At 41.5% G+C, this 11,564-nt stretch overlaps 1 protein-coding gene across 2 annotated transcripts in view; it reads right to left on the reverse strand.

Moving 5' to 3' along the window:
- The window catches only part of lmbr1 (limb development membrane protein 1), a 33,723-nt gene extending 22,228 nt beyond the window's left edge, over positions 1-11,495 (reverse strand). Inside the window, exons 1-5 of one of the 2 annotated variants that reach the window (XM_071525635.1) lie at positions 11,343-11,495; positions 8,476-8,548; positions 7,262-7,301; positions 6,205-6,344; positions 5,067-5,170 (exon numbers count right to left, since the gene is read on the reverse strand). In XM_071525635.1, coding sequence (XP_071381736.1) covers positions 5,067-5,170; positions 6,205-6,344; positions 7,262-7,301; positions 8,476-8,548; positions 11,343-11,405 — 420 coding nt within the window. In that variant the 5' untranslated portion in view covers positions 11,406-11,495. Of the gene's footprint in view, positions 1-5,066; positions 5,171-6,204; positions 6,345-7,261; positions 7,322-8,471; positions 8,549-11,342 lie in introns of both variants that reach the window. The other variant, XM_071525629.1, reaches the window with a different exon arrangement.
- Between the last annotated feature and the right edge of the window lie 69 nt (positions 11,496-11,564).

An 11,564-nucleotide genomic window follows, 5' to 3' on the forward strand; every position in this document is an offset into this window, starting at 1 on the left:
CTGTGCAAGAGAAACAGGACTCTGAACTGAATGCCCTGATTGGTTTCATCGACCCCTCTGAATGCATGACATTGCACATCCGAAATATTCTACCTGCCTGTCTTCCCAAGAAAAAAAAAACAATCTATGGAGGCCCTTGTTCCTCATCACAAAGGTAAACAAGGCCAAATGTTCTCTGCGACAGTCAAACAGTGTGAAATAATTAAGGTTTAAAAATAGGCGAATCAAACCAAGCTATCATCATTGATCAAACATGAAACTGTCTCCTGGTTAAGGAAGGGAGAAAAAAAAAAGAATAGAAAAAAAAACCTGTGCCTTGGCATCCAGAGCGCCCGCTGAAAGTTTCTATTCTTGCCATTCTAAATGTGTAACTACCTCTAAATATAGCAGCTCTGAAATATTCAGCATCCCCCGATCCTCACACCGACATCGAGTGCGGGGCTAGTTAACTGCAGCTATGCTAGTACAAGACTGGAGAGACTTCCAAGAAATGCGTGTGGGGACCGGAGAGAAAAGTAACCGCTTCATACACAGTACCAAACAAACATGTATGAATTCACATCCACACAGTCAGCAAAATAAATCAACCTCCAAATCCACCCAATAACATATAACCACAGACGGCCTAGGAACAGTCCAAAAGCTTTCTCCTAGCTTGTGCTGTAGAAAAACTAAAGCGCAATCTGAAACTCTGCCCTTGATGTAGTGCGTCAACTGTGATGAATCCAACAGAGAGTTCACCTCTGGAGGCTGAATGCCACACTGCAATGGTGGACAAGTGAGTGAGAGAGAGAGAAAGAGAGGACATTGGGGAAGGTGCAGGGCTGTGCTGGGTGTTGGGCGGGAAAGAGAGAAAGAGAGAGTGAGAGCAAGAGAGAGACACAGAGAGAATCAGCGACAAGGGAGACAGACAAAGAGAGCAAGTTAGAGAGGCACAGGAGCTTCCTAGCGCCCGCCATCAATCCTTAGCAGGTCAGCAGGCGGTGGCAGAGATCGGCCCGCGGATCATCCCTCTGCTAACTGTCAGGGGCGTGTGGGACAAGGGCCAAGGGTGTAAGTGAGGGAGGGGGCAGGGTCCCTCTCGCTCCCCAGCAAAAGGACTGCCCTCCTTGCTAAAGACACGCCAGATGCCCAGGGACCTTATTAGTGTATCCTTCAACCAGCCGGCCACAGCGCCGCGGCCGTGTCGAAGACAGAAAGCAGAGGAGAGGGACACTCCCCTGTAAAGCTGCAGAATAAACTTCTAAAGACTCTTAATAAGACTTCTTAATAAAACCCCAATGGCCCAGTGCATGGGAAATGATCGGCATCACGTCGTATCGTTGAAACTGAGAGGGGGAAATTTGACAAGGAAAAAAAAAACATTGCAATAAAAATCATACTTGGCTTTTGGAAAGTAAACTAAAACTCTTTGAAATGAGCCATTCAGCTGCTCCCATGGCCGATTCACCAGCTATGAGTCAGAAAACAGAAGAATTTAAATAGAGGAAGTAGCTTCAGTACTTTTGATGTTTGTCAAGCTTTATTTGCCATCCTACAGTGACGACAGCTTGTTCTGATTACAGCAAGGTGTCAGACTGATAAGTCTTCAAAGAAGAAATGACTGTCACCTGGGTTTCGTCAAGCAAAAGGTTATGTCCAAGTACAGCAAGTAGCCTATCAGCGTAATAGACTGGCCTACTTAAACTGATGTAAATGAGCAGGATTTGTAGTAAATTAGTCTACACTCATCTGTGGAGTCAGATTCATATTGGGAAGTATGATGCAGGATATCTTGCTTTAAAATTAACAGCAGGAAATCTGGTCCAGAACCAGTCAGTCTCAGAACTGATCACTGATCAGTTTGGAAAAACAGAGTCAAGAGAAGAGGGGGAAAAAAATCCTGAACAGCTCGCTTTTTCTTTTTTAAATTCCCAGCTCGAACTAATATGTTGCCATGGTAACGGACATTGTAACAGGCAGCTTTAGGGAGACATTGTGACCTTAAGGGAAGGTATGTAAACACCACTTTATATTCTCCGGCTGGCCCTGCCTCAGAGAAGGCCTGGGAAAAATGTCTGCATGTGCAGGAGATTTGAAATAAATATCCAGGCCCCCATTGTGGAGCTCCAACAAAGAAGAGTATCTTAGTAACACCACGCGGGTTTGCTCGGCGAGACGTTTTCTCTCCCCCCCCCCCCAACCTCCACAATAAACACACTTCTCATCATCGGCGGGTTAGGGCTTAGGATGAGATTGATGAGGAGTTTCTTTAACTACCAGATGAAACCTGTTGGCCCTTTGCTGGGTCAGTCAGGGGGTCAGACTCGTTCCAACTCGTTTCAGGATCAAACACATTTCAATACTGTGGGTAAGACCAAAAGACTATTCACTGCAAAGCATACTTGCAATTAAACACACTTTCCAGTATTTACACGGTGTCTTTACCTAAAGCTTACTCGAATCAAAATGTCTAGGATAAACCTAAAAACATTAAGACTAGCTAGAAATGTTAATTGGTTTTCACCATTATAACCATATTAGATTTAGAATAACTGTCAAGGTTTCAATCACGGTAAAACTGAATGCATGTTTCTGAGCTACAGATAAGAAACTACACAGATCTTGGGGTTAGAGTTAAGAATATAAGACTAGAAAATATGACAGCGAGTTGTTATTTTCTAAACTTTTACAGCCTCACCTTCATCAAATTATGCTAGACTATGTTCTTGGGTAAATATAGCTTCAAGATATCACACTCTTCAAGTATAATTACTGAGCAGATTTAATCTCCTTGATACAAATAGAAGGCTGAGGAGAGGGATGTGTTGATGTCTTCACATTCAGCCTCTGTCAGAACAGGATGATCATCCCAATAAGGATGACACAGATGGCTCTCATCATTATAATGCCATCTACTGGTGGTGTGGAGGCCCCTCTCAAGTCCCAACTATCCTTACCTGAACATAATAGCTAAAGAACAGAGGTAAGCTATATTGGGCTATGCAATAACACCCCAAAACTGGGCCTAGTTTTAGTTACCCCAATGCCCTGAATTAGCCTACACCCCAACAACACACAGTGCTTAATTACAGAGCAATATAGTTACATGCAATAGTGGCAATGTAACCCCAAAGAATGTCCCTCTTCTAAGATACAAATAATTATTTTGAGGTGCAATCTGAATGGCTCACATACACCAAGCCAAATGGGTTTCTAAAACAGGACCAGGGGCCAAAACACTTAACTATAGAATGACATTTAAAACCCAAAACTTTCTCAGCTGCCTCAGTGATGCAGCTCTTCTGCAAAGATTTGAGAGCACAGCAGTAAGTGGGAGACATTTTACACCAGCAAATAAAGCTAGATCATAACATCTGACATCAAGACCCTAAGTCACTCCGATTCATCCACAATTTGGACAATTTGTTAAACTATTAATCACTCAGGCAACAGAGCCTCTGAAGAGCTGAACTGTTAACATTCACAAAAAAAACATCCACATTTCAATCTTTATTCTGGTGGCGTCTTTTAGTACATCGTCAAAAGTAAACACAGCCACATGAAAAGCCTGACTTGCACCGTTACCAGTTAAATTCATCATTCACTTCATTTCCGCAGTCAAAAGGACCTTGCAGTGCCATAACATTAGCCCAGGATGATAAAATGGCACATAAAACCCCACGACATTGTGGTCTAATACTCTTATTGGGAAAAGGATAATATCACATTATAAAAACTTAAATCCGTGTTTTACATTCCTCTTGCTGTCGGCCCCATGATCGACTCTGCAGGACACCTGTTTTTTTTTTTTAGGTGAAATTAGAGTGTCACCTCCACCCCTTCCTTTGCACACACACAAAATATACCAGGAAGTGCAGCTCAACATTGAACAGTGCTTCCTCTTAGCAAATTTATGGATGATCAGTAGCAAGAAACAGTCCCGTTGAAATGAAAAAGAACAAAAAGCATAACGTGACAGAGGCCCTCGTCCCACTTCCTACCGATCAGGGTCTGCCCTCTACTGAAGAAATCCAACCGAAACAAATTAGTGGGCCGGGGAAATAAAGAACTGGCTGTAAACTACAGTACAGACTAATTTTTATGTGCTTTTGCCAGGAGGGACATAAACCAGAGAGGTTTCAAACTGTGACACAGGATAGAGGTGTATTAAAAGTAAATCTTTCCCCCTCCATTTTGCGAGGCTCTATTGTGCTGTCATGTTGTTGCGACTTTATGGACTTTCGGAACACGGGCCCCTAGCCTCTTTTTGGGGGTAATCAATTAAACGAGGAAGTTCGCTGAGCCTTACAACTCGATTATTAGCCTGTCCTTTTGAAGTTTTATTTTAGGGGGCTGGGGAGGGGGTGGCAGGGAATCAGGCCTTAAATCAGTGGGGCCGATGCAGCGGTGTTGAAGCGTTTGCAGCCTATGGCCTTATTGGAAGGGTTTGTCAGGATGTGGCGCTGGGCGAAGACCAGATTCAGACTTTCATGGTTAATGAGCTTTCTGCGGTGGCAGTTACGGTCAGTGGCGTGAGTCAGGGAGAGGGCAAGGACTAGGCACCTGCTGCTGCTTTGGCTGTTTGAGAGGCAACATCTCACACAGAGAGACAGGCAGACAAATACATCAATCGACAAACATAGAGAGGGGAAATAAACAGGATTCAATGTTTCCCATTTTAAAGTTCCACAGTTTTCCAGGCCTCAGTTTTTAGACAGTGCAGATTTATTTATCACTCCTTGTTTCTCACCTTCTTTGCCGAAAGGCTGATAAAATCATTAAAAAATCTCAGGGTCAAGCAATTTGCCATCAGGTAGTGTATTCCCAGACGTAAGTCAATCTTTTACATGATTTTCCACAAGTTTTTTTCCCAGATTGTAAAGCCAGGGAAACTGACAAATTCATTTTCCAAAATTGTCCACGCTTTTTGCCTGGGTACTGGGTATCCTGACTAAACATAAAGACAATAAACAAAAGGAGAAAAAATATACAGACAAATACAGTGGCTGACAAATAGCCAAAAAACATTCCAGGCAGCAGGACAGGTGGGCAACACAAAGTATTTAAAAATTGAAGACTGGTACCTTTTTTGATCCAGCAAATCCCTCAGACTCCAAGAAGAAATAGGCGAAGGGCATCAGGACAAAGAGGCAGAGGTTGGAGAACAGCGACACCAGGTTCCACAGCCCTGCAGAAGCCATGCACATGAGAGTTTACACATGTACATATAAACCCACACAACCAGCTTTTACTAATCAAAAGTCAATTCTGTGCCATATATAAACACATGGATATTTTTTGCATTGTTTTGGCGAGTGGTGAGCATGTAAGTCTTAGGCTCTAAAAAACAATATTTTCAGGATTTAGGAGGTTTCACTTGAATATCATACACTGGTTGTGATAGGAGGTGACAACATATGCCTTTATCTGGCCAGCGTCATCCTGGTAAGTCTAAGTCATGGACTCTGATGCCCCCTGGTGGCTGTAAGCAGTGGAACAACAGAGTATCAGTCAACACCAATCCTGTGGAGTGTACACATGCCTGACTGTGCCACTAGATGTTATCTGATGTGTTGGTGATGTATTACCAAGCAACACTGTACAGACCTCCAGATCTCACATCGCTGTGGATTATAATCAAGGAAGGAAACTGACTTTTTCAATCTATCGGCACCTGTGGCAGGCCATTTCCAAAATTCACCTGTCATTTTCACTTCTTCACCAGCCAATTTGATTTTTAGAATCAAACCTCTAGATGGTGGTTGGTTACCTGCCAAAGTAGCTGATAGTGTAAGCAAACTTACCACTCACAGCCCAAATTTATCAGCATTTGGCTGGTGGTAGTTTTCCACCCTGGTTATGATCATATAGGTAGGTCCTGCTGTTTCTAATTCATATGGGAATTCCTTCACCTAGTCAAGATGAATATGACCTACCTAAGATTACGCTCAAGTTTTAGAAGGAGAGGTTTTTAGAAGGATTTCTTGAACCAACATTTGGCATTGGTTCAGCTCATTGCATTTAGGATAACATGTTAATCAACACATCTACTGATTCTGTTATGTTACTATAAAACATTGATTGTGATTGTAATCTTTGTTAATCTAAATGTGTTAAAAAGTATTTACTTCCTTTGAATAACATAAATAATTTACATTCAAAAGACAATACCAAAAAAAATCTGTAAAAAAGATAAATACATGAACTGTGTGAGCTACTGACCATGAATGAGGGAGCCATTGAGCCACTGAATGTAATAGTTTTTGGGGAAGGAGAGGAGGATCTCGTTACTAATGATAGAGAAGGGCAGGAGGAAGACGGCACCACCCGACACTGCCAGGGTGAAGGTGCACAGGTACAATCTGCAAATGGAACCACACACACACACACACACACACACACAGACACAGACAGACCCAGGCAATTATTAAGACACGCCCAGGGAAAAGAAATCAAACAAATACATGCATACGCAGAAAACAAGAGTGTCAGTATTTAATAAGGGCTATAGTTTTCTGTGAAATTGTTTTTAGCAATTGTTAAGGAAGACTTTTTCTATCCACTATTAATTCTACTCAAGAGTCTCACTACACGGTAGTGGCACAAATGCATATACTTTGTAAATCGGATTATATTTTACAAGCAATTACTTGGTTATTTGAGGATTAGTTTGGATTACATGTCAAGTTAATGAAGAGTCATTCGGCGTACAGTGTGACAGGAATTAATAAGCAAAACTAAAGGGGGAATTAAGTTATTTGGTGTCATCAACCACTCAAAGACTAGTGCCATGTAGCATATGGTCATTTCACTGTCCACGGGCTGAGTGTCAATCTCCCCCCTCCACTTCCACCCTTCCACTCTTCATTTTATCCACCCCCGCCCCAGTCCTACAACATGGTCATGGATTGGCTGTGCATCTGGAGGCTGCCGTTTGTTGAGATTCGGAGGCAATGGGTTTCCAGATTGGGCCCAGAGGAGTGCACCATCTGCTCAGTGGTCCTCCGTGGGACGGCACAAAGTCACCACTTCACCACATCACTAAGGAAACTCATTAATCTGAAATGCTTTCCATTGCTTGGCTAGGCCCTTAAGTATCATTCTCCTCAGCTGGACCTAAACAGGCATTTCATTGCGCAGGCAGGATGCATGTGGCTACAAAAGGCAACAGTCTGAATGCAACGTTTAATACAAAACTGAGCAACGTGCGATACTCGCCACAGTTTCGAAGTCACACTGTGCTTTAAAAGGAGAACTAATTGAAATCGGCTTCACTTACGATATTCTATTGACGACAGCATCTTCATCCTCATGGTCATCTAGAAAGAAAATCAAACCACTTCAGTCACAGGACATTGAGTAATTACAGCGTGACCATATAAAATAGGTCCCTTTTCCAAGTCCACATTTAAGACTTCAGATTATATTTAAGGCTGTAGTCAGGGAGATGCAGCATTGGACAATTTCACATTTTTAAAACAAACAAAATACATTATTACACAGATTATAACAGATTAGAACATTATCTAAAAAAAACATGCAAATGTTTTTTTACACAGAAAATGCTTTTTTAGGGCAGTAAATCCTATCCTGAATATACCAGTTTTCATAGTAAACAGGGTAAAAGTTGGCTTGCCAATGCGTGCAGTGCCACTATTCCTCTCGACTGTAAGTGAGAGGATTAGGGTACCGAGCCACCAGGGTGCAAGGACAAGAGCAGCCTAGATTTCCAGTGTACAACACTCCAGAGAGGATTTCTGGTGCAAAATGGTCTAGTTTTAAAATGAGATTAGGGAAGCCTAGGTGACCTGGACGTACTATATTTGTCCAGGGAAAATGGGATACAGTTCATAATATCTGACTGGGCCTCTTTGTTTTCCTTACAGTTTTCTTTTTTTATAATTCAGTCAGGTTTTGACTTGCAGTAGCATGTGCCTATTGCAGCATACAAGCTGTGTGAGAGACGTTACACAAAAATTGAAACATACAATTTTCCTTTACCTCTCTCTGAATCTCAGACTATCCAAGTGTCTGTACTTGCATTTGTGATTATCAGACCATGAAGCCTGTGAAGCAGGTTGTGTCAATAGTAGCCTATTTATTGTGGTAAATTGTGTATGTAAATACATGTTTCACTGCCCAAAAAACAATTTAGGGCGGATACTGTTTACGCTGATATAGAACTGACTATGAGCAGATTGTTCTTACATACTATAGTGACGGGTGTGGTTTCTCACACACACACACCTAAAGCCTACTTGGGCAGTTGGCCATACTGTCCTTTCTGTTTTGACACAATGAAGGGCTCTGTGTGAGGGCAAACACGGCGTGAACAGACAGACAGACAGATTTCCACAATGTTTGCTGTGAAAATATGAAAACTGTAGTCACATTTCGGGTGCCTAAGTGTTACAGAGTCTTTGAGAAATGTGACAGTTGATTTCTTTTTTCACAGGGTGAGAGTTCAATTCATAATTTTTCAAAAACACTTACCACTTTTCCTCTTGTATCTGGTTATGATGCAGTATGACACAATGTAGAGTACTGCAAACAGTAGGAAGCAAATCTGAAATGACAACATAGGAATCTTTAAAAAAAAAAGAGGTTACCATGACTTCAGATGATTCAGCACATTAGACAGCAGTAATCTATGCCCAGCAGATTTCAAGCCTATGTTCTGTTCTCTACTTCCTTCTAATCTACCTGTCACATCCTAAAGGCTACGGGTTTGTTATGCATTGATAACCATTTGATCGGGCTAGCCAGGTTAAATTCCAAAGGCTGCAAGATTTCAACATAATCCACACTCAGTTATGCATAGTGATGTACATGTAGAGCAGATGATGGATGTTGGAACTAATGGGTCTTGAAAATCATATCTGTTGCCTTGATCAAGTTACGAAATCAGCCTACTTATGAGTAATGGTTTATTATTCATCTTTTAACAATACTGTTATCTGCCAAGATAACAGTACTGCTGATATTTAATATCAGATTTCATTGACTAACAAAGATATAGGATAACACTTCTCAGTTTAGATAAGTTTTTTCCTCTAAAGAAAAGCCATGGAAAGATATTATGACTAGGCTATGTGTTTGTAATGCAATTTCTACAGCAAAACACGCACCATAACAATCTTTTTACAGTATGCAGCAGAGTGCAAATGAACCACAGTACAAGATTCAACAATCTGAGTGAGTTACATTATAATCCCTGATGAATTTGGGTCTGTAGATGTTCACTGACCAAACATTACTGTACAAATAAATCTGTAGTTCTTAGTACTTGCCCAAGAAGCCTTCTCCAATTAACAAGTGACTGATTTGTAAGTGGACTTTAGGCTTGTTACAGTATGTGCAGAATAAGGAAGTTTAAATAGGTGAATACTTGTGGGGTCTCAAAATCATTTAAACCTCATTTTACATGAATCAGCAACTGGACCTCTGTGAAGTTCAGCATGACCCATTTAGGCCCATTTGATTTAAGAACTGTAAAGTAAGCATGTCATCATTGTTTTCCAAACTCTGAGGCTAATTAGGCCAAGGCTACATGCAAAGTTGTCCAAAAATAACCACTGCATGAAATTTATTAGGTAACAGCTATCTCCACACAAGTTGGACGCACAACCAGAAAGATCAGATTCCACATTCCCCCCTTCTACTTTGACAGTGACCAGGACATAACTAATGTTAGAAGCTCCGACTTCAGCACTCTACACCGTCTCAACATTACACAACTCTCAGCCTAGCTGTGATGATGAGATGACTCAGTCAGACAGCACACATTTCAGAGAATCTGCAACTAAGCGTGTGACATGGAGAAAAAAGAAACACTAAACCTCCTCAGACAATCTGACAGGCGAATAGTCTGATCAGGCAAACAGCAGTAGCACATAGACAGTTTGACTCATCGTGCACCAGCAGTCCTCCTCCAACTGAAAGAAAGCACAAGTCTTTACAAGCTACAAAACTGTGTGCAAGGGTGGCTCACGCGTTATCATGTCCACCAAAAGGAGAACCCAGAATCAGGTGCACGGTGCTGATAAACTGGCACAGACACAAAGACCCTATGGTCGGAGGAGAGATAAAGCCACATTTTGAGCGGGCTGACCCAATCTTCATCATAACAGTCAGCACAGTCATTTCTCTGTTTTCCTTCTCATGGTGAAAGTGTTTTGTTGGATGAGACAAATGTACACTTACACTCTGAATGAATGAGTCCTAATGTGAAAAACAGAAAGATCAGTAGGTAATACAAGTCAACAACTTTCCTTCAATTGGTTTGCATGCATTCCAACAATCTCAGCGACAGTATTTCACACCTTAATGATATATGAACTCACACTGGGGGTGAGAGACAGTAATAGAATTTCTTCTGACAGAGTCTGTCCAGGTCTAGTCATTTCATTCTTGCCAGCTGATATAGTAATACTGGTGTTCTTTAAGCAATGCAATGCTAACAATGGGACCCTATTATAGAAAAAACACAACAAGGTTTCGCTCACTTCATGTGACTAGAGAGAGGGTGTAATCTTATCACAGAGTCACGTTTACAAGTAACTTGTAAACCTTATTCTAGAGTAACCTTGGCTGGAAATAAGTAACTACATGACAACAACATATCAAGAAGACATAACATCCAACGTCTGTAGTATCAGTCAGTGCACAAGCTACCAGACATGAAGGTTAAATGACACAGCAACATTAGGATCATGTTTAGTCAAGCATGGGGGTCTCGTCCTGGCAAAGAATGTTGACATGGGATACTGAGAGCCACGTATGGATAGACACTTCAGACAAAATGTGCAAGCCAAACCAGAGATGCTGAGGTCGCTTGCGAGCGAGACATTTGATACGTTTCTATATTTTGAAATTCATTATTCATCAAGGAGATCCAATTAGTGTCCCTTGTTAGATTGTATAGTTTATGCATTTCTCTGAAATTATGCTCTGACATCAGGACACACAATCAGACAACATGATGTATGGCAAAGAAAGGTCGACAGCCCTGGCATGATTATAAAAACCAAACAAAAGCCCTTGGAGGCAGCAAAGCGTACTTAATGAAATCAACTAACGTTCATGTTAGCTACAGTTAATTAGTAAGCTAACCTAGCTAGTCATAGACAAAATCAGCGACTTAACTCAGTATTGATTTTTTTACGTTTTACGTTAGTGGTCGAAAACTTAACTAGACGGAAAGTGGTATTCATTTTTGATGCGTCCTAACACTAATAATCATCGAGCCTCATAACTTCTGCCGCGTCAAACTGACAGACCAAGCTAATGCTAGCTAACGTTACTATGCAGCAGAGGACGTTGTTAGCTAGCTAGCTTTAGCTGTCCAGCAGGCTACTTACGATGTACTCTCGAACTTGGCTGTGGAAATTCTGCTCTCTGATAGTAACATCGTCTTCTTCCATTCTTCATATTGCAAATGCAAATCTACAGACTCACTACATGCTAGCGCGTACAAATGGCAGTAACAACAACTCCAGTGTCCCCACTGCTAAGTTACGCTGACTGGTTTGCAGACAGTTTACATCGAACGAACGAAAACCGCTCAAAAAACGCCCCAAAAT

Source organism: Centroberyx affinis, unplaced genomic scaffold, assembly GCF_046629955.1.
Source record: "Centroberyx affinis isolate AG114_WGS23_722 - 3 ecotype Tasmania unplaced genomic scaffold, CSIRO-AGI_Caff_v1 ptg000109l_1, whole genome shotgun sequence".
NCBI classification, from domain to species: domain Eukaryota; kingdom Metazoa; phylum Chordata; class Actinopteri; order Beryciformes; family Berycidae; genus Centroberyx; species Centroberyx affinis.